At 38.8% G+C, this 24793-nt stretch overlaps 1 protein-coding gene across 1 annotated transcript in view; it reads left to right on the forward strand.

Annotated features, from left to right (window-relative positions):
• The first annotated feature begins 1196 nt into the window (after positions 1-1196).
• The window catches only part of LOC111866303 (ufm1-specific protease 2), a 33013-nt gene continuing 9416 nt past the window's right edge, over positions 1197-24793 (forward strand). Inside the window, exons 1-9 of the mRNA XM_023855128.2 lie at positions 1197-1618; positions 2295-2519; positions 5111-5344; positions 7737-7943; positions 8688-8780; positions 12510-12603; positions 13442-13711; positions 17726-17869; positions 21754-21880. Coding sequence (XP_023710896.1) covers positions 1580-1618; positions 2295-2519; positions 5111-5344; positions 7737-7943; positions 8688-8780; positions 12510-12603; positions 13442-13711; positions 17726-17869; positions 21754-21880 — 1433 coding nt within the window. The 5' untranslated portion in view covers positions 1197-1579. The remainder of the gene's footprint in view (positions 1619-2294; positions 2520-5110; positions 5345-7736; positions 7944-8687; positions 8781-12509; positions 12604-13441; positions 13712-17725; positions 17870-21753; positions 21881-24793) is intronic.

The raw sequence follows: 24793 nt of genomic DNA on the forward strand, positions 1-24793 counted from the left end.
ACAAATTTTCAAGGTGCACATCGGTCTGTGATTTGCACGTGGCTTTCAACCTTTCGTATGTATACAATTAAATAAAATTGTGCAGGTGGAAAGCAGAAGTCATACAGAATCATAAGAGTGGACATGTTCATGGTATAGGACAAGGTGATGCCATACATAGAAAATATTAGAAGCTTAAACTTGGTGGTGGTCAAGCTTACAACTGTACAGGTGATTAAGCTGCTGTTGTAGAATAAGATATGTAAGATGGGCATGATCTGCTCTCTAAAGCCTGTACTGAAAGAGGACTTGTGTGTAGTGCAAAAGAAAGAATTTACAATAACATGTTATATTTGCAAAACGTACACTTGACAAAAAGCCAAATATATTCTCAAGAGATAAACCCATCTTCTCATCAGAGCGGATGATACATAAGGACTATTACTGCAAGGACTTGGTTGAAAAAATAAAATCACTGGTCGTGAGTCTCAAGGGGCCTGACACCAAGACGAATTGATTGGTGGTAAATCGCCAGTTGCGATGTAATTTTGACTTTGACAGGAGTCGTCCAGTGATTCAGGTTAGCTCTTTCAAGGGGACCCAACAGAGTAGGTGGCTTCCCCCTCACCTGAGGACAGAAACAGATCCAGTTTTTTAAACGTTGTGTTTTATACTTCATAGAAACCCAGGCGATGAACAAAGTCCAAAAACCTAGTAATTCTGAATATTATGCATCATCGTCAGAACCCTATAGAATCAAGATAAGTTATGTTCATAAGCTTCGTAAGTGTGACAAGTGTCATCATGGATGCCTGCTTTTGTTGATGTTCAAAATATTGAAAAGTTCTGTTTATTGCTTTCTTTGTGTATTTTCCAATTTATAAATTTAGGATTCCATTTCTGTTGTGAAATGTAGTTCGGTTGAATTAGAATAATGTTTGTCTCGGTTATAAGCATATGGATATCACCAGCATACCGAAAGTATCCTGTAGTTTGGTGTTTTATATTTGGAATTTTGTTACAGCGGATTAGCAGTTAACTGTCTTACCGATTGAGATCTTGGCAAAGGCTGGTGCCAATTGGTAACAGTTGCACGAGTATCTGCAATAGATGGTAGTATAATAAACTCGTGACCGCTCGTTACGTCACATCGATACTTTGCAACCAAATAGCACTGGCACTGAGGGCACTGAGCGGCTAGCACCGCTCGGAACTCGGGAACTCGGGAAGTGTAGATCGGCGTAGAGGGAAATTTGTGGTGTGTAATATGTGTTGCAACGTGGAGAAATAGGCGTAATTCGAAACTGCGATTTATATTTTGTTATATATATATCAGTTTATATTTCATTTTGTTTGTTTGTCCGTTGGGAGGTAAACGAGTTCAAGCATACATTTGTTAGTGAATAAGACCTTCGGTTACATTATACAAGAATTAAACATTGCAGTGTTCTGTCGAATATATTCAATACATCGCTAACAGAAGTACTGCAAACAAATACAAATAATCTGTATTCCAGCGTGCTATATACATTGAAGCGTATAGGCAGTCACGCTTCGCAATCCGGATGACATTTTCCGAAATTAGCATAACGAAGACAATATGTCTCCACGTCTGAAGATTGCGAGTAATGTTCTTAATGTGAGTCAAAAGTTAAATTAGTATTATAGTAATAATTCATAATTTATTTACATCCATAAACTGTTACACAAGTACAGTTGGACAAATCAGTTTAAGCCATCTACAAGTCAACAACTCTTCAGGTTAAGTTCAGTATTCAATTTGCAGTTTGATTTGGTTAATCTGGAACATCTTGTACAGTTGGGTGATCTTCATATCCTTTAAATCCAGTAATCAGTGACTACATTAATCCAGGGCTCCAGGAGTATGGTTGCTTACCATAAGTGAATAAATATTCACCAGTGGCAGTTTGTATGAAACGTACTGTTATTTATTTTCTTGTATATTTTTTAAATGAGTAGTGATGTAAAATTGTATGTATGGAGCCTTGCAGTTTTTTGTCATCATGCATATTTGAACATATTTTAAGCTCTAAAAGTTTGTGGCAGTAATATATTAATACAGCAGTAATTTTTTGGACATTTCCATTGTCATAATTTTGTATTTGCTATGACTTTTCAGAGTTTGGACTTTCTCATCAGTTAAAGCACCCATTCTAATGGGCCCCATTGATACAGTTAATGCATGCCTCAGAGACATCATCTCCAGAAATAGCACATATGAATCTTAACAGCAACTGAAACATTTTGGTCAAAACACCCATCCATGTTCATCTTCTAATTATTTTGCTTTCCAGAGACTGGCTGCAGTGAAATCAGAATGCATAGGCAATTTATTTGGCATGATGGATGATGGTGCTCTGTTGGTCATAGGACTGTGCATGAAATTAGATGAAGAGATTGATTCTGTCTCAGTGGAGAATCAGAAGCTTCACTTTCCAGCAGAAATTGAACTGTGTGGCTATGTGATATGCAGTGATTCATCACAGTTAACATCAGAATTTCCTGAAGGTCTGCAGCAGGTATGCTTAATGTAATTTTTGTCTGTACCGATAAGGAAGATGTAAAGCCATTTGTAATCAACAGAACATAGGAAATTATAAACTTGTTTTATATTTCTTTTGTTTTAATTCTGGTGCCACACATATTTGTTAGTACCAGACTTAATTTTCCAAAACAGAGACAGTAACAAAAAATGTAAATGTATTTTTGTGTTGGCTCTTGTGTCACTCTTAGTACGAGCTGACCTCTTTTTGCATGGCAAAGATGAGGGTAGGAGGAATTTGATCATTACCTGGTGATTTATATCTTTTCAACTTTTCAATAGCAATCTCAGCTTCGAGAGAAGTAGGCTCAGATACTAATGACTTAGCATATGTATTACAGTTTGCTCAGCATTGTGAACCTGTTGTGGAAAACTGTAAGCAGATAACCATTCTAATTCTTTACCAAGGCTGGGAACCCATTCTAAATTATTCATGTCAAAAATGAGATGTGAAATCACCACCTTATGTTAACTTGAGAAGTATATATGCAGAATGAATCCTATCAGTCATATATGTCTCTTACATGTACCTGACATATTTGTTTTTGCTGTTCTAATTCATTAATTTGACCACTTAGCTGGTTTGTATAGTGTTAAAACACTAGACTTTTATTCATAAGGTTTCATTTCGATCTCAGGCAGACAACCGGCTATCCTGTCTAAGGTCCTTCATGGTTTTCCTCAGTCTCTACAGGTGCATGTAGAATGTTGATTAGGACACAACTGCCTCCTTCCGAATCTTCTCCAATTCATTGTGCAAGAGTAATCCTACTCTTCAATGCATTATAATCTGAGATACTGACAGTGCCTTAAAGTAGACCACATAAGAAATAAATGTTGTCTTCAGATATTTGGTATTCCCTTGCCATGTTCTGCAATGTCTACTAGTTTTATGTATTCCATTGTTCACTTTGCTTTCATTCATTTGGCTTTGGTTGGACAACTGTTTCAGTTTTACCTGCTATTTTTGATTTATTAATTGGAACAGTTTGCATGAAGTCAGTTACTGAATTCTCTGTAAATGAAATGTTGATACTGTCTCGAATACTTTCCAAAGGCCTATTGACATCCTTCCTGACATCCAGATTTTCCAAAGCTGAAGACCTGTGGTGGGTTTCAGTCTGGCTATATCATTTGGTTTCTTGAAATTGAATCTTTCCATATCAAATTCTGTGTTGCTTGTTTACTTACTCTGTGTCCCTTAGTTTTAAAATTATTGTATAATAGTAGCAAATTGGAGCTGGGATAGCATAGTCAGTATAGCGACTGGCTACAGGCTGGATGACCGGGCTCTCAGTGTTCGAGTCCTGGTAGAGTCAAGAATTCTCTCTTATTAACGACATTCAGACTGGCTCTGGTGCTTGTCCAGCCTCCTATCCAGTGGATACCATGGCTCTTTTCCCAGGAATAAAGTGGTGAGGGCATGAAGCTGACCACTCACATCCAACCATTGCTGAGGTGTAGAAAATGTGGATCTATATGTCTACTCCCCCATTTTCAAGGTGTAGCACTTAACTGTTAAGCACAGGGACAGCATTACCTTTTACCTTTAATGGTATCAATTTGAATTCATCTTAAAGATCAAATATCATATTTGAATGCTGTTTTATATCTATCAGGACAAGACTAGGCTCATTGTATATCTTCGAACAAAGAGAAGTCCAAGTGTACATATTGTCATGTGTATTAGTGATTATAGATGGGGTTTGGGTTGATAATTGGATTTATTGACCACTTACAGGTCGTCAATACTACAAATAATTATAACTCTATTCCTGGTTTCCATTTTACAAATCACTCCACACTAATCTCCTCAGTCTATTTCCACAAGTCTTAACTGTTTCCTGGCAATGGATTTATGACATAGGAACTATAGAAGTCTCACTAAATTACACGCTCCCAATATCACTGTACTACAGCACATGTAAACTCACAGTCTAATTCCTTCGACAGCAGACTCCCTGAATTCTGATTGACGACTGACTCGTTTATAGTTTTCGTACTCTGTTGTACTCTGCTGCATGCTGTATTATTATTATTATTATTATTGTTGTTGTTGTTGTTGTTGTTGTTGTTGTTGTTGTTGTTGTTGTTTTGCTGCAGCTGGGTATTCATCCAGTGGCAGTAGATCTTACACTGATACAGACATTATGTGGATTTTATGGAACTTTTAGCATATCTTTCAAACCAGCTCAAACAGCCTTAGAAGCTGACATGCCCCCACACCCATACACACTCATGAATGCTGCGACCAAATAGTAGGCATCCGTTCCTACTCATTCACTAATCATCCTTCCATTTGATACTGTACACATATAGTCTTGAGGTGCTGACAGTGTCACCACCCTAGGCTGGAGGACCATTCCTGGTCAGCTTTGTTAGTATATTCTCAGCTGCTATCCATGTCTGGAGGCCTTGTCCTCCACCCACATCCTGAGGCTGTACAATGGCATGATGACAAAAGACCCATTTAACATGAACTGTAATAGCAGTCCACATTAAATTTAAAACTAAGACACCACATTCCTCCAGACTTTATACCCTTTTGTCTTTCTCATTCCCCTACAGGATGTGCACATAACAGACAACCCTGTTTTCTTGTTTTACCAACTGGGCAATCATTCTGGATTAAAAGCACAGATTTATGCACATGAGAATTTGACAGATACTATATATGAAGTAGTGAACGAGACAGACTTGTGGATGCAGTTCCTTCATTTACGACTTCAGACAAGGCTTCCACTTATATGTGAACTGCAAGCTGATGCCATCATTGAAGCGTTGCTTCTCTTACAGAAGAAGGTAGGCTTCTGTTCTCCAAATTAAGAAATTGTCATTGCCAGTAGAATACTCGGTTTCTGTATTCATAGGACATGCAACACTAAACCTGATGAGCATTTGCTACTGCTTGACAAAGAAGTGGCTCATCTAGAACAACTATCATTTCTTCATGCACTGTTTGGAAAGTGTCTTATTTCAAGTCACGTTTGGTTAGCTGTATCCCAGACTTTCAGAACATTTGATTATAGTGGTGTACCTGGACTGACACTAGAATTGGTGGTAAGAAACGTGTAAATTTTATCAGTATATTTGGCAGTGACAAGTTTCAGAAATAGATCATAAGGCATTAGTATTAATGTTAACATTAGCATTAAGTATTAGTCTAATATGAATAGAGAAGAAGTATTTATTTTTTGACTGGAGTTGAGGAGTAATCAAACATAAATGACTGGGAAAATATTTGCTTTGACTACAGAACTATTGGAAAATGTCACATTTTTCAAAGTGGAGTGTTCTTTTAAATTTAAAGTTATGTGGTCCATAAGCCTCATACATTGAAGTGTTGTGCTGTGATGGGCATGGAAACCAAATTTGCTTTCATTAAGCAAGCCTTTTTCTTTAGTGTGCCTTTGGACTATTTGCAGAATAACTTTTTTGAATAGCTTGCCTGTTATAGACAGGAGGCTAATCAGTCATAGATTCTGAGGAAATTTTGTGTCCTTACCCAGTTTCAGTAATGTTATAACTTTACTTCCTTCCAAGGCCTTGTAAAATGTCACATCCAAAGGCAGTGATTAAGTAATTGTGTCAGATATACCACCAGTCTTCTTGGAAGATGCCTAAGGCATTCATTTGTGAAACCATCAAATCCACAAGCCTTTCACAGTTTTAATAAATTTGCTAAATTACGTATGTCACAAGGTCTTACTTTCCCCTGCAGGGTGCCATCTACAGATGTGGGCAGAGCTTGGACTCTAGTCCGCACCCATTACTCGTGGTTTTTTTCACACAGGTCATGAGATGTGAACTGGTTTTTGAAACAATCCGCAATCATGTTGGCTTTTTCATTTGGATAATATGTTATTCGTAAAGGTCCATCAATGGCAGTTGGTGCCTTTGGTCAATTTCTTTTCATAAGCAATTTTGCAATAGGCCACAGAGCTTGAGGTGTGATGTCACAGTTCCCTACATTTGTTTCCCACCGTTCAAGTGCCTTTCTATGGGTCATTCATCTGATGGTTATGACAACCCAGTTAACTGTTGTTTTACGTGCTGGATCCCGGGTTATTTGCCACAGTTTCCTTAACCTCTGTTTATGTTTTAGTAGATTCTCCTAACCAGATAAATCGTTATTAAGGTCTGAGAGAGTAATTTTGCATGTCAGTAGCCTATATGCTGAAGCTACAGAGGCAGTAAGTCATGGGCCACTTTATTTAGACTTCTTCCTCTGAGTTAATTTTGATTCTATGTGAAATTAATTCAGAGGCCAAGCTTTGAAACCGCTCCCGATCTGTGAATTTGTCAACCAGGTCTAGAAGATTCCTAGTTGTAATATGATCCTGCAAGTGGAAAACAATTGGTAGGTGATCTGAGTTCAGAATGTCAGAGATAGAGAGTTAAGACAAACATTAAAACCTCCACACACTTGAGGCCTAGCACCCATGTCCATACACTATTTCATGGCTGTTGTTAAAATCAGAATACTATCAAAATGGAAGTCATCACTAGACAAATTCTCTGTGTAGTACCAACATAAAAAACACTCTGATTTTAACAATAGCTGTGAAATAGTGCATTGACAACGGTGCTGGGCCTCGTTTGTTGAGTTTTTAATGTTTGTCTTACTCTTGTATATGGTTTGTGCTGTGCTTGTTTCATATATCCTATCTTGTACTGGTGCTGGTGTCCGGAGATAGAGACTAGCTCTGTTGACTGAGCCCAACTGAGTAGGTTCCACCTGAAGACGAAGACAGAATCCATTCTCCGAAATGTTGTGTTTTGTGTAAAAATAGGATGATGGATACTGTCCAGAAACACTATAATCATATTAATTTACAGCAGTAGATTAAATATAAATATGCTCACTGAATATTCATCCACAGCTGGTTGTAGAAGGTTTTTATATGTCAGTTTGTTACAATGTTTTTACTTCATATTCAAGGAATAAAGGTGAAGAGTGCAACCATGTAGCACAGATCCATTATACCCTTGTAAATGTAGTCAGTGAATTTCAAGAGAATGAGAAGAATAGGTGACATCACAGGTAGAATGATAAGAATCAATAATTGTTTAAGTATTTTGTCATTAATTATGAACTTACAGACTGTTTTTCTCATACAGTCATAAATTTGCATTGCTTGCAGAGACTTTACAGTTGCATTCTATGAAGGTTTTCTCTTTTCCTCTCTCCAAGGTGGCAGCAAGAGAGGCATGCTTTCATTTTCCTAAATCAAGTGTGTACCTGATTAACAGTGATACAGAAAATGGACTGAGTGGACTCTCAGAGGACACAACTGTTGGGGAGTTATATGACATTCAGTACAATTCTGAATCTAATCAGATCTTCACTGAAGGTTGTGTTAAAGTGAAAGGCAAGAAGATACGTTCTGCCAGAGATATTGTAAGTTGAAAATAGCCCTATTTGTTACTATCCCCCTCCAGGCATGTTTCCTGTTACATTAATGTTTAGTTATAGATCAGTTTCATATATTCAGTGATCTTTCAAAAAGTTGTATATTCTTCAAAGAGGTATCATATAAGCTGAATAATGATATTGCTCTCTTCTTAAATCTTCCATAACTGCCTTTAATTTCAGAGTACAAGGAGCTTGCAAGAAAAATATGATATTCAGTTGTATGACTTTAATAAGGTTCATGAAAATGTATTAGAATTAGCACTCAACATGGTTGACCCTGTAAGGTTATCATATGCTGATGCAGCACAGAGTTACAGAGTCCTGTGCTGTCTGGAAACTAGGCTATAATTGCAGGTTCTAATATATCAAGCTCAGCCGCAAGTGTATTATGAGAACATTTTATTTTATGACTGCTAAAACTGAACATTTTTCCATCTCACCAGTGACTTATCTTGATTAATTGTTGTATGTTGTGCCATTAAAAATATACTGTGTCAGAGAAATGTATTCATCAAAATAAAACTAAAGCTAACTTTGTTTCCTTGTAACCAGTCACATTCCAGATCATGTCTTATTAATTGGCAGTACATTTACTTGCCTCATATTCACTTCACTTTTTGAGTCACTGGTTCTGCAGTGCCATTCCCTGAAGAAAAGTGCCTTATTACTCACTGTGGGGGAAAGCTTATGTATCCTGTGTTCTGTAAATTGTATATTGATTGTTTGTAGAGTGTGTTATCAGTAGAGATGTTGCTGAAGTTAACCCAGGACAGTCATGTAGATTCTCCAAGCAAATGTGCACCTGTCATACAGCATATAAACGTAAGTTATCTTCTTTTCCTTCAGATTCTTTGGCATTTGGTTATGTACAGCCTGTCAAATTTCTTCAAAAGTTTGAGTCATTCCATGCATTATAGCAGCTGAATTCTTGATACAATTAAACTTTGCCATTTTATAGGCTTCTATAACCTAATTAAAATAGCAAAATGCTCTGCCCAATAACTTAGTCATTTTAATGAAGATATAGAATGCTGAAGCTTGTAAAATGCAAGGCATTCTTTGCTCAGCAGTATCACTGTATTCAGAGAAATATATGTCTCCAGAAATAATAGGCATATTTCTCTGAAACTTAGTTCAAATGAAATACTTAACAAGGAACTACCTAATGGTGTAGTAAAATTAGTTGTCTTACATACAAAAACAAAATCCGTGGCCTGTAGTCCGAAAGCGAACTATACTGACCGAGCGACTGCCACTTGTTGGCGAAGTTAGTGCCAACTTTAGCAGATAGAGGGTGTCGCGTGGTCAGCGCAGCGGATCCCCATGGCTGTTAATCTCGGTTTTCTAGACCGGAGCCCCTGTATCCTTGAAATAGCTCCCATTTATCATCATGAGGCTGAGTGGACCCCGTTCTAGACCCACTACTTCTCAGAAAAATCTGGTAGCGCTGGGAATCGAACCCGGACCTCTGGATCTGTAGGCAGGAACTTTGACCACTAGACCATAGAGGCGGTTGTTGTCTTATATAAGTTTTTCAAAAGACAGAACTTTGTAAATTTGCATTAAAAAACATGCAACTTCCAGTTATGTAAAATTTGTTGGGTAAAGAATAACTCGTTGAAAATTTGAAGAGGTAACAATGAATGTGTTCTTACAGACATCATAGATTTCAGCTTTTTTTTTTTTCATTCCTTGTCTTAGCTGTGCAATTTCAAAGAAAATAAATTTATGTATCACAAATAACAGGGAAGTTTTGGATGGTATGGAGGCAAATGGAAATTCTTTTCCCATGATTGGTTACATTTGCTGTGCTTGACTTTATACTAACCATATGTTTCTGTGTGACCTGTTTGTGAGTGGGTGTAGAGGCACATCAGCATCAATGACTATGTATCTAGATAAAAGTCATAGTAGATAACTAGGGTGACCAACTTTCAGCAGTGAATTTAAGGGAGATTTAGTTGCGACAGATTCATCGGGGAAAATGTTCAGCCAAAAGATGATGTTTAAGAGGGCCAAACAAGTGCTATAAATGCCAACTCCTACTGTAACATCCTCAAGAAACTTCGTAAGGCCATTCAATGGAAGCAACCAGGACTCCTCACCAAAGGCGTGTTGCTCTTGCATGACAACATGCGTCCCCATGCTGCCAACAAGACAAATGAGACGCTGCAAAATTTCAAGTGGGAAGTCCTCGAGCATCCTCCGCATAGCCCTGACCTTGCTCCAAGTGACTTCCATTTGTTCGGCCCTCTTAAACATCATCTTTCGGCTGAACATTTTCCTGACGATGAAGCTGTAGAAAGGGAAGTCACTGCCTGGTTCTGACAGCAGCCCAAATAATTTTATGCTGCCGGTTTTCAGGGGCTTGTGAAATGATGGGACATGTGCCTCAATGTACAGGGAGATTATGTTGAGAAATAAAAGCATTTTTCAAATCAATACTCTTATTTATTTAAGTTCGGTATCCATTTCTAACTTACTTAATGACTTACCTACGTAATTAAATGTTTTATTAGCTCTTGTAGATGGTTTGTTCTGTGTTTGACTTGTATACCCCATCTTGTAACTGGCACAGGTGTCTGGAGATAGTGAATAGCTCAATTGATTGGGCCCAGCTGAGTAGGTTCTGCTTGAAGATGGAGACAGAATCCTGTCTCCAGAACGTAGTGTTTTGAAAAATAAGCAGGACAGTGGATAATATCCAAAAAATAATATTTGTACAAACCCTTTTCCTAACCTTCAAAACTTTGACACTGTCTGAATGGGTGAAGATTCTGTACACATGGTACAATGTTAAGCCTTACAAAATCCCATGCACTGCTTGAGATGCCAACAGTTTGGGCTTATGCAGGCCCAATGTACTTTTGGCATCACTTGTCTAAACTGGGGCAAAGAACCATGGTGGCACCATCTGCTCAGGGCCAATCCTGCATACCAGTTCCACTTCCCACATATTCAGCTTTCCAGACTGTCCAGTATTTCTACAGGAGAAGGCAATCCAAAACTTCATGTTGAAGGGAACCTGTCATTTCCAGAGGCTCATAAAAATAATGTTGTCTATGCCCAGGCTGCTGCTTCTTACCCACCTACCTCTGTAATGTACACCCAGACAGATTATTCTACCACTGCACCTAAACATCTGAAGATCTGACTGTATGGACCATGGACTCTCCTTGACCCCCTCAGTGGCACCGAAAATCCATAAGCCACAAAAACAGACCCCACTTAAAGAAATCTCATCTGATCTGTCCTGTGACCCTGTGGATGACAGGAGGGAGGATTCCTCATGGAACATAGAGTCATCCCTTCACAGTCAACCTCAAAACAAGAACACAAATTAGAAAACTCAGTAAGCCTAAATAGACATTCTTGCTACTCTACATCATTTGGAAGAATGTTAATGTATTCTATATATGCCTCTGTGAACTTGACGTCCTGCAAAGCACAGACTCCTACTACCATCTCTCTGCAGGAAATACTTCATTGTCCTCCACATGCTACATCCCTGAGGATTCCTCATGTATGTATGACCATCTTGCCTGTGAAAGGTCAGACAGTTGAACTTCCATCTCTGTCCGAGACCTTGTTACTCTTGTCCTGTTCAGCTCCAGAGTAACATGAGCTGTAGCTATACAAATAATTGTCATCACTGTCACATTCATGATCTGTAATGTGTACTTCCCACGACATACCCCATTTACATTGACAGATCTTCAGGATCTCTCTGTGCAGTAATGTGGATGAAGATGAAGGACATCACATCCTAGAGACACTGATATTCAGATTTAACCTTGTGGCACTAAATATGGGTGATCACATCCACTCTTTTCTTGGCCTTACCATCCACAGTCCTGTTAGTTCACTGCATGTGACATGGACATTGGTGTATGATATCTGTCACATTGGCCACTTCTCAGACTCTCTTACTTTTCAGGAAGAACATAATCCTGACTAGCTGTTAAAACACTGGGGCCTGTTCTAACAACTTTCTGAAACAGATATATTTTCTGATAGTGGACTTTCCAAGGGATAATTTCACTTGTACCTTTCAGATAGCCGATGAATAGTCTGTCCCCTGCTTATCCAGCAAATCACTCCATATTCCTGGCCCATGATAGATGGAGGAATGTCTGGATGGTATCTGAGAGCTTGCAAGTATGTCATCCAGAGATTCCAGCACCACCCCACTAAGGCAAATTTTGCAGCCTTTAAACTATTCCATATCTGAATATGTCAAGCAAACTGTTCGGCATTGTGAACATAACTTGTCGAATAATTTCGTCTCTTCAGCATCCAGCCAGAGTCAGAGTTACTTTATAGCTGGTGGTTTACCACCAATCAGTTCATCTTGGCACCAACCTCCTCGAGACTCTCCACCAGAAGGTACCTTTGCAACTGAGCCCTTGCAATCATAGTCCTTATGTAACATCCTCTGTGATGAGAGGATGGGTAGTTGTTTTATAGGAACCTGTGTGGTGCATATCAGGCAAATGTATCTGCACTTTTATTCTGGCTCTTTCTCTGAACAATGTCGTGATATTTTCACAGGATGAAGTGACTGACACATTATTACCCTTTAAACCTGCCTCAAGCTCTGCAGACTATTCTCTTACTTTCATTCTAATTAAGACACATGAAGAAAGTAAGCACCTCAGGTTCACCACTTGAGTTGCAGGATCTTACAGTTCACTTTTCCCTGGATTAAGTTACGAGTCCTCTAACCTGTGCACATCATACGTCTCCTGGGCATGTTGGCATTGCTGGGACCGAGGTAGCTGACACTGCGACCTCTAGAGCCATAAATAAAGGCACATGGAAGTTTGAAGATATTTCCAGTGACTTAGCAGCTTATCTGCACTGATCAGTCCTGCCTAATTGGCAGTCAGACTATAATACATTACAAAACAGTAAACTCAGAGAGATAAAGACTCTCATAGTAAAATGGCTATCTTCACTTGATTATTTTGGAAGCAAAAAGTGTTAATCAGAGAGCCCCATAGGAGGAATGCATGCCTGACCCATGGGTTCCTATTGACATCCTCCTTACCACCACTGTCAGGATTGTGCCTCTTCCACCTCCCAGTCCAACACGTTTTGTTCTGCTCTGTGCACGCACACCACACTGTCCCATATGTAATATACGTATATATATTTCACGTAATGATAGTGGTATTTTATTAGGGTCTTAAAATTTCTACATACCTTTTGAATAGCAGACTATCTATATTATCTTATACACCACCTGGCTGGGTTAGACCACCTCTTTAGCAGAAATAATGACAACCAAATATATCATTGAAGAGATAGGTGCTAATAATCATGTTGTTGAAGTGCTTCTAGATCCAGTGCTGCTGCTGCTACTCCTTTCTTCTCAGTGATTAATTATTCTTATATTGACATGTCTTTATTTTTCCACCATGCTTTTCATTATGTTTCACGTTTTATATCTTTTTGTTTTCTTCTTTTGTTTATATCATTAGGAAATTACACATGCCTGAAGACTCATATTAAAGTTGACAGTCTCTCAGTGGTACACCGAAATTCAAAGGTTGTCCATCTATATGCTGTGTTGGTGGACAGTTTATTGCGGAATTTGAAACTGGCAGAGAATTCATTCCTACAACAAATAACAAATTTTGAAGATTCAGCATTTGCAATATGTGCACCAGAACCCTACCACTTTTTTCCTCCTGAGTGTGGACATTTCGTAACAGTTATGTACCCAGAGAAGAAGCCTGATTCGGAGCTGGGTAAGCATTTGGAACTGTATGAAGAAAGTGGTGTCTTCAGAGTCTATTTATTTAATGTTAAACCCCATCATCTTCCTTCATAGCAGATATCACATGTTCAGCATTGGTGTTTCATTAGTTCTGTCATGAAATTTCAAGAAAAACTGCAGTTTGTATGGTTGTTTTCCATATGAAGAATTACCTTAACAGAAAGTAGTCCTATATGGTGTATCTTTTTTTCATCTGTGCTCTAATTATGGACATGAGTATTGTGCACAGATGCCGATTTTTGTGGTAAGTGTATGAATGGCATATCATCGTAACTTTTAACTGTTTGTGTTCAGTAATACCAATGTATTGCTCATATAGATTCATTGGATTTAAGGTCTTAAAAAGTGTTGTGTGGATTTAGGTAGGGCACCAGAAATATACTTCCCCACCCACCACGGTTGAGGTAACAGAAACCAATGGTGAGCAGAAAAATATTTCTGTGAAGCTGTAAGTGAGTGACTTTGTTAAGTGGCTAGTAGATTTAAGTTTATTCTAAAGGGTTCTGATGATGGTGCATATAACTCAAGATTACTGGGTTTTTTTAATTCATCCATTCTAAAAATGCAGTGGATTAGAAACAGGATCTGTTACACAGAATGTATATAGTTTGACATTTTAAACATTTTAACGAACATTTTAGTGAATTAAATGTTGATTAATGTCGTCTAAGTCTATATTGATATAGATAGAAGATTAAAAGTGATACTTCAATGGAACAGGATGCTGAAATATAATTGTAGATTTAGGTTGTATGTCTGGAATCCTGGTGATAGATCCTACTGGGTTAATGGTTTAAGGAGGTGGAAAATGGAACATGGAAGCCATAGATATATTGTGATTTGATGTCATTGAATGATGGATCATTGTCACTTGACTTTGGAGACAAAAATTAATATGCCTGTTAGTAGTGCTTTCAAACATTAGAAATAACATAATATTTGTACCTTAAATAGGATGGCATCAGCATTTCTCCTAGTTCAAAGATTTACATAGCTACCATATTGTAATCATCACAGGCAGGTATTTTAAACTTATGGAGTTGGGTTTAACTGCTGTCGTGGGGCCTTTCTGCAAGATTTCATGAAAATTACTTAATTAGCTCAAAGATAATTCTCTAATAAAATCCAAACAAAAAGCTTTTTTTACTGATATGTGAAAAATATGTACATATATGATATAATAAGATGATTGTATAAAATCCCACAGTACCTAATGGTAAAGCACTGAAGTTAATATGTCCTTTTTTGTTCAGCATAATAACACAAGTAAGTTGAGAATGAAACATCACATTGTCAGTTGACCATATCATGTTCTGATATTGGTATTGAGTTGAGAGATACAACTTCATTTGCCACAAGCACTCAGGGTGGGTTCATTGTGCCTTCCTGATCCTGTTAGGGCCCTATAAGGAGCCTTGGCCTAATGCTGGAGGCAGAATAATCCTGATTAAAGCCCTACTCTATCCGTCAGTTCTAACCATGCTTAGCTAAAGCTGGGCATTGAGAACATATGCAGTAGAAAGATTCCTCCTATCCATAATACAGAGGAGCCCAGAAAATGTATACACACTTTAATAGAGGTTATCTGTGGACACTTAAAACTTGAACCAAAATGTAATGTATGTAGTGTAGTGTGCTGTTCTCTCTAAAGATGTTGCTAGTCATATGAATGCCAGAGTCACCTTATTGGATTGCAGGATAGTCAAAGAAAATGGTGATGGAATGGTTGTCATTCAAGCAATACAAGATAATTTTGAAGTAATACTGGGAATTTGAAAATTTGTCCCAAGACGGTGGCAGATTGAATTTGCAATGGATCCTCCAACATGATTAACAATTGCACACATTCATGACAAATTTGAGGCCAATGGTACAGTGCATAATGGGTACAAGCAAAGATCTGGGAAGCCTTGCACAGCAACAGGTGCCACCTCTTCTGCTATGGTGTTGGAACAGTTTACACAGTCACTACAAAAATCCACAAAACAAAGTGTGTATATCTGTGTGTGTGTGAGAGAGAGAGAGGAAGAGGGGGAGAGCGAAAGAGAGACGGGAATTAGCAGATCAAGTGTACAGTGTATTAAAAAACATGCTAAATGGAAAGTTGACAACCAAAGGTTGTTACATGCCATGAATGAAGACAGTCCTGATCAAAGATTGCAGTTTTTTGAGTGGTTTCAACACACGGTACATAAGGATGAGGAGTTCATGAGCAAAATTGTTTGGTCTGATGAAGCAACATTTAAGCTGAATGGTACAGTAAATCGCCATAATTTTGTGTGCTGGGCTTCAGAAAATCCACACATTCATGTAGACAAAGTAGTTAATTTGCCAGGACTTACAGTCTGATGTGGACTGTCATACAGGTGTTTAATTGGACCATTCTTTTTTGAAGGAACAGTTACTGGTCTTGTGTACCTCAACACGCTTCATACATCCATTTTACCTGCATGTTGTGATGAGCCAGTTTACTTTTAACAACATTGGCACACCACCACACTACTGCTGAGACTTCAGAAACCCTACCAGGTCAATGGATAGAACAAAGAGGTAGTGTTGAGTATCCCCCACACTCATCTGATTTAACCTCCCTCCAGATTTACTTGTGGGGGTCCCTGAAGGATGTGGTACGTTGCAGAAAATCACCAACACTCGAAACATTATGGGAAGAAATTCAAATGTTGTGTACCACTATCCCTGTGAGCACTTTGGCCACTGTTGCTTGTGCGCTATCCCACCAAACTCAGAAGTGTCTACAAGCTAATGGTGGGCACTTTAAACACTTGTTTTATTTCAAGGTCTCTTTCTCTGCTTATCAAATTTGAATCACCAGTGAAGTATTTAAGAAGATATTTTGTACATTGAAGTGTGTATACATTTATTTTGGCCCTTCTGCATTTAGTTGTCGCCTCATTTAACAGTATTCAGTTGCCAGCCTATGTTTCTTCCTGTCATAGGTCAGTAGGTCCCTATACAGTTTCTTTGAAGGCCTTTCAACCACCTCGTTCATTTTGCAGCAGCCCAATGTTCAGAATGCGTCTCCTTCAGGCACTCTTTAAGCCCTGCAGCTGCCATTATGTGATGAGATTGAAATTGCTGGTTCAGAACTGAAGAATGTACTAGTTAATCCCTCACTAGCTAATGTATCTGCATCTTCAGGATGCACATTGCCTGTTGACATTCCCACACGATCTTATACATATGCTTACCTACAAAGGTCTCTATACTCTCCTTTGCACACACAAACTACAAAATTTCTGTCTGAAATACTTTGTCATGCACAGAAGTGAAAAAGATAACTTATTCATTGGTCTCAGGCCACACAAACCTGCCCTTGGCCTCCCAGTTATTCTAGACCCATCTGTACACCGAACGACTTCTTTGGATTGAAGGGTCTAAGGTTAAGTTGATATCTGGTATTTGCGTGACAGTATCCTAACTTTAAAGAGGGTCCCAAAAGCAATCATTGGTATCATTTTATCCTGACTCATCTGAAAGACCAGCTCTGTTCCATTAGTCAAGCAAAGACCCTGTCATGACCTGCATCTGAACCCCTACCAGCCCATAAATCTATATGCCAACAAATGAAGGGTAGGGAGACCAAGCTGAACCTTTATGGCAGTCATAGGGGCTATACTCACACACCCAGTGATGCTTCCACATGCCACCCTCTGCAGGTAATGGAGTTTAGCCCTCACTGTAGCCAGACGGACTTTCGGCCGCCATGCAGTTTGTACCTACACCATCATGTTCTGTATCTCAGTAGAGCTCACCCATTCTGCTGTTTGCTTCCTTGCTTGGCTTATTTATCAACCCTAAGATGGAGGCAATACATTCCTCCAAAATATCCCTCAAATTCTACCAGATTCCTTTTCTGATGTTTTTGGAACATAAAGACTATTAAACTTGAAATGAAAGATGTTGTACTTGGTGCTAACAGTAGGAATCCAGATTTGAGCATTCCTTTACACTGTGACGGTTTCAGATATGGAGCGCAGATTGCTACACAGATTTTTGGTGCTTCCACAAGACAGACCATACTTCAGGCGTGCCGCTGCTCACTTGTTTTCAAGCGATTTTCCTGCCAATGCACCACTGATAAACGTTCATGAGGGTCTGATACCTACAGGTAAGATGTAGCAAACTAAATTTGGGAGAGAATAAGTAAATACTGACATGCAGTCCAAACTGAAAACTGATCATGTCATGATAATGAGAAGGCAGCATTCAGGTTCACTTAGTATTCAGTCTTTCAAAGGAATTCACTATGATACTGACCACTCTTAGGTGGTTACAGAAGTTGTGGAGAGAATGTGAGTAAGTAAACAAGGAACACAGAAATTTCATATGAAGAGATTTTTATTTCAAGAACCTCAGCAATGTTGAAGTTAAAAAGAATAGTTTCATTTATGGTTTATTTAATGATAGGACCAGTTGCTTTTGTGTTCAAGTTATAATCTCAGAAGACATAGTCACCACCATGGAAACCTCAAATCCAACTTAAAATCTTAGGTTTTCAGCCTCAGAAAACCTGGGTGGTAATGTGAACACCAGTAAGGCTTCAGAAAGTACTGGAAAGAATATCAGAACTTAAGCCAAAGAGAGTTTAGAAAATAGTGTTCAAAATTATTATATCCAAGAAGGCAAGCACAATTGCAGTGATTGCAAAATCTAAGCCAAGTAAATGCAAACAATCTGACTTTGGGTTCCACTTCTTGCCGTCTATGTGCAACTTTGGTGAATATCCACCCGTCTTCTCCTAATTGTATATCACTACATGCTTCAGCCTAATTGTCCATCATCAGGTGTACAAGTTGTTGTGATGAAGGAATCTGCTGCTCCGCTTTTCTTTTGTGTAAATGCCTTTGATTGTTCTAGGTTACTTGGGTTATCATGCTGTCATGCACATGTTTGTCTTTATGTAATATGTGATGGATTATCATAAGAGTTTTATTTTAAAGTACATATTTATGTATATTCTGTCTGCATATATGATGCTGCTTACAGTTTTGTTGGTTTATTTTGTTGCTGTTCTGAATGTTTTTGTAGGAGCAGAACCTTGATGCTTGGCAGTGGCAGGTGTTTCTGTGAAGTTGGCTTTGTTGACACCTAGGATGCAGGGCGTGCTGTGTGCTGCTAGCTTGTGTTCATTTCCTGTAGTGCTTTCAGTGTTGGGTTATGTGTGTTGCTGTTTGTGTTATTCATACCAGTAATATTGGTGTACTGCCTAAATTTTCTTTCCTACCATTCTCCTCATAAATTTAATTTTTATAGCTTGTAAATTGTTCTTATGTTCAGAACATCCCTGTCATTGAGCTGTGTGTTTGTCTGATTCAAGTACAGAAACTAATAGACACATGGGGTGATATTGTGAACACTCTACTGTTGGAGTTGTCTGAGTCTCACTATCTTTTGGGCATCCTTGGTATAATGTACATAATCTCAATGCATATATGTATATATCTGTCCATCCATATGTTTTAGTTTGCAAACTGCTTGATGAATTTTGATTGAATTTGATACTCGAGGTCCTTATAAAACATGATATAGGGGCATTTCATTTTTCATGAAGATCATGGTCATGGAAATATGCTTTAATGAGGGATTATTATGTGGAAACCTAGCATGCTTCAGTACGGATTGCACCTTTCCAATTCTCATGATTCTTGTGATTGACAGTACCAGTTTGGGGCCTGTATAAACTTGTGAGGAGGAAACAGTAATATCATTAATGTAGGATTATCAGTGTTATGTGGTGACAAGTTTGCAAAAAGCATTCTACATCTATTGAGAAAATTTTAGGAAAAGGTATGAGTATGAGTATGAGGGGTGAGCCATAAAAACTGGCCCTCGCACTGCGACCTTCAGTGATCTATTGTGCTTCCCCTTTGGGTTAACCCTATTAATCCTACACTTGGCCGCACCATAGCTCAAGCGGTTGGTCACTGGCTTCCCACCGCAGCAGCCCGGGTTTGATCCTGGGTTTGGTCAAGTGGGATTTGTGGTGGACAAAGTGGTGCTGGGGCAGGTTCTCTCTGAGTACTTCGGTTTCCCCCTGCCAATCTTCATTCCACCAAATTCACCATCATCATAATCATCAGGAGCAGGCTACAATAGGCCAATCAGTGGCCGCCGTGCTAAGTGGACCCAGTTGGACTCCACCCCCCACTAAGCAAATTAATTAATCCTACACTTTGAATGAAATATAGGACTTTATTTATGGGGGCATCATAAAAGTCACTTGGTTCCATGAAGAATTGAACCAGGTGACGATATCTTAGGTAAGCTATAGCCTCACAATCTCATAAGCTGTGTGTGGCTGATTCATCTTCTTGTAGGCACCTTTCACAAGTTGGGTCGCCTTTCAGTCCCAGTTTGAAAAGGTGCCCTTTTAGGTGGCAGTGTCCAGTAAGTAATCCTGCCACCCGTCTTAGTTGAGCTCTGTTTAATTTTAACAGGTCCCTTGTTCTTTCAGCAGAGGGTCCTGATATAAATCCTTTTGCCTGTTTGAGCCCAGTTGTGGATTCCCAGTGTTTTTTGTGATTTCTGTTAGTTAAGTCCCTGATTGCTTTCTTGGCAACTCCAATTGAGATGCCAAAAACTGGTTCCTGTCCTATGAACGGTTGTTCAGATCCTGTTCTTGCCAGCTGATCTGTGGTTTCATTCCCAGCAATACCCTCATGGGCTGGCACCAGTATCAGCTGAACTCTGTTATGTCTGGCCAGTTGTGTGAGGGATTGGTGATAATCCCAAACCAATTTTGAAGCAATTTGGTGTATACCAAATGCTTTGATTGCAGCTTAACTATCTGATAGAATATAGATATTCCTATTTTTATAGTTTAGGAAAAGGTAAGATAGCATAGTGACACAAAATATCATGTCATAATGATTACTTATGTTTCCTTGTAGTAGAGTCCTGTGGTGACATTAAAACAGCACATTGTCAGTGGCAAGTATTCTTTGAGCCATCTTTGTTGAGCAGAGTGCAGGAGGGGTCAATCTGTTATCCCAAATTGAAGTGGGTGTACATGCTTTTCCAAGAATATAGAGAAAACTAGTGGTTAAGAATAAAATCAGTAATAACCACAGCATTGAAGGAAGAAAAAGGAACTGGGAACTGAAATGTCCAGGAAATACAGGGTCAAAGTAGGCAGACACTTGTGGATGATAGGTGGCAACTATACAAAAGAGAACACATGAAGCAGTGAAAAGAAAAACAAAATAATAAAATAATACTGATACAGAATTACAAATGGCAAGTTAAAAAACTGAGGAACAACCGATCGTAAATAATACGGAAAAGTTAAATGGTGTGAGGTGCATACTTGTACAACCAGCACATGCTACACATCACTTCTTCTGGCTCACAAAAGTAATCTTTTGCACAAAATTTCAAGCAACATCTCAAATAATGTAGGAATAGTTACAAAAAAGAAGCCCATGTAAACCTCTGCCCTAACCCAGTAGGGTACAGTGTAACTTTGGCTTACATAACAAACACCTCAAATCAGGAACAGACTTTTCTAGGTTCCAACAGGTCACAAACACATAACCATGAACAAAAAAATATACGAGTATAACACATAATAAATAACCAAAAATATACCTTCCCTAAAGTTGTAAAATACAATTTACTCATCCATATAGACTACACCCACACACAGCACACAACAGAGAAAAGGGGGGGGGGGGCAAGGATCCCTCACTAGACCCTCGTCACATGCCTATTGGAAGAGAATTTCGATTAAAGTGGACCAGCCCAAAAAGGAATTTAAAAAGATGTATCCTCACCAGAGTCTAAAACTAGAGGGGCACTTCACAAGGAACATCAGGGTGCAAGATGCCTGGTGACAGGAGGAGAGTGGGGAAGAATGCAGGTTTCTATAAAGAGGATCAGGTGGAGTAGCTGGTGGCTGCACACTCAACTTTTGAGCTGAAAACATCTCCTCTTAATACTTCTGAAATCATTGTATCTGTGTAGTTTTAATTGTATTGCCTGGTTTCTTTCCAGTGAAGGATGGAGAGGTTTCAGCAGTGAAGGGGATATACAGTTATCATCACTACTGTCAGGATTCTGTTGATGACAGTGGTTGGGGTTGTGCCTACCGTTCATTGCAGACTATCATCTCTTGGTTTAAGTATGATTTTCTTTTATTGTATAGGGACTAGCTCTACTGATTGGGCCCAACTGAATAGGTTTTACCTGAAGAAAGAGACAAAATCCAGTCCCCAAAATGTTTTTTTTTTAAATAAGCAGGATGGTTTTTAGTTAAAGACAAGATGATGAATAATGTCCAAAAACACAATATTTGTACTAATGTACCATCGTGACACACTTTTAGATCTTATTTGACTGTTCATGAATTATTCAGAGTTACCATTTGTTGTCAGGGGCACGTGGTAGCATGTTTGGTTGAGGCACTATGCTACCAGCCAGAAGGTCACAGATCCAAGACCCGATGAAGTCATTGGATTTTTTTCAGTTGACCTAATCCTTCCAGCTGCACTATGGCCCTGGGGTCGACTCAGCCTCTAACAGAAATGAGTACCTGGAACATTCTTGGGGGTAAAGGGCAGCCGATGCATAAGGTTGACAACTTTGCTGCCATCTATGAGCCGATTATCTAGAAAATGTGGGAACCTCAATGTCTCACAACCCTATAGGCTTCCAATCTAGAAAATGTGGGAACCTCAACATCTCACAACCCTATGGGCTTCCACGGCCTGTTACAAGGATACCTTTACTTTTTTTTTTTTTACTTTTGTTATCATGTTTGACTTATGTCCTCAAAACCAGATTTTTAATTTCTTTTGCAGTCACAGTCAAGTGAAGCAGGAAAATTATGATACATTGGCACTCTCCCTATGTAGGCATGATCCGAATCACAGAAGATACAGAGGAATTGACATCTGGGTGCATGAGATTTTGATACCAGGTGTATTTCCATTACATATTCTTGCATGTGCTGGAAAGTTGTATTTTAAGAATAATGATCAACAGTGACTATAAAAAGCAATTCTAATCTGAAGTTTAAAAATTCTTATTTATCCCAGCAGTTCAATTTCTTAAGGTAATACAGAATGTAAACATGAAATATATACTGTTTTAGTATAACATTATTAATGAATTGAAAGCCACAGTAATTAAAATGAAAGCATTAGAATAAGTTATGTGATTCAGCTTTATAATTTTGACCACTTGAGCTTCTAAATCTTTCCACCTGAAGCCCTGCCTTCATTGTTGCAGAAATACCATCTAAAGTAGAAGAAGCTAAGTGTTAGCTGTGGTTTCACAAGTCTAGGCCCACAGTTGTAGTGCCAAGTGATATTTGTATGATGTTTCAAAGGAAACCTTCAGTACAAATGTCAGTTTACAAATTTTTTTATTAAACTGACTGCACCTGTAAAGGAAAAAGTCTGGGGAGATGTCCAGGTCATTGAAGCTGAAGTGGATTGACTTCATGCAGCTTTCATTTTCAATCTACACAAATCAAACAGGCCAACAGACATGTCACACGTAACAGTGCACAAAATTCTATGGCAATATTTGAAATTTAAAAGGTATAGGTACCAGTTGTTTCAGCATGTAACTGCCTGAGACAGGTTTGCTACACATTATGTTGTGGTCCTTTTTCAAGACTTGAAAATGACATATTTTTTCGGGCACATTCTGTTTGTCAGGAAGTGCTAGTCAACATGACCTGAGAATATTGGGAAGCAGCATTTCTGAAGAAGTAAATGAACATAGGAGAGAGAATCCAGAGTTGAATGTGTTTCATGTTTTGTCCAGATAAAAAGTGTTCATCCACATGGATAACTTAGTTAAAGAGGCCAATGGGATCCAGCTGTTTCCCTCTAGGCCAGTCATTGTATGTGGTTATGAACACAATAAATCGTGAGAAAAATTCAAAACATCTTAAGGAAGAGCCAATGACAAGCAACGTGAACTCTAATGATCATCTCTACCCCACATTGTCTGCGCTGAGGTAGGACATTACTGACCATCTGACTACCAATTGTTCCCATGTGGCCCAGGCTGGAACAGACAACACTTCATATATGAATATGGCATGAGAGCACAACACTCATCACATCAACCCCTGTTGATGACAGAAAGTCTGAAACATCGGACTCCAACTCCACAATGATATCACTGATCACCCAATAAGGCTTCATTATACACTGTCATCATGAAAGATTCATAGCATACAAAGCTAATAATATATGAAGGCCACTCCTTTAAATCTCTTTTCAAGAACCAACTGGTAGAAAATTTCATAGTTTACTTCAGTTTATTTAGACAAATTCAGGTGATAGTATCTTGATAAATTACAACTGATCCTCTCAGATCCTTACTGGCTTATATGCCTGATAATCCTCACTTTTCATTGAAAGCTGCATGATCTGTGCAGTTGAATTTTTATAGTTAAACTGCAAACCAGTCAGTCTTTGGAGAGAAGCTATATAGCCATTGCTGCACTGTATTGCCAAGAGTAATCTTTCTGTTTTTCTGTTATTGCTCATTTCTGTACCAGTGTATATGGAGTGTAAAGAAATAGTTACAAAGCTCTGGATTCAATCTGATCATACTGTAACGTGTTTCGTTACCGAAGACGCCGTAGAGATGGTTAATTGGGTTTATTTAACAATCTACAAATAACGGCTACAATTAATTATCACAATATCACGGGTTTCCACACTTTACAAACCCTACAACAAATCTCTTAACACTGTCTTCACTTGTCTTCACGTACTACTAACGCGGGAGCTATACAAGTCTCCCTGAAATACAATACACACTCCGAGTATAACCGTACTACAGCACTCGCTATGTCTGGAAAGCACACAATAAGTCTTCCGCTCGCTGACTTCTTAGTTATCGCACACTCGCAGGCTGCTATGTTTCAACTGATGATCACACTGCTGTGGGTCCGCTTATATAGCCTTGCGCTGTTGCTAGTGTGACGTGGCGGATAGCATAGGACGCTGTTGCTAGCGTGACGTCACCGCTGTTGATTAGCATTGCGTAGTTGCCAGGTTACGGGGCTCGG

Source organism: Cryptotermes secundus, unplaced genomic scaffold (assembly GCF_002891405.2).
Source record: "Cryptotermes secundus unplaced genomic scaffold, Csec_1.0 scaffold1413, whole genome shotgun sequence".
NCBI lineage: Eukaryota > Metazoa > Arthropoda > Insecta > Blattodea > Kalotermitidae > Cryptotermes > Cryptotermes secundus.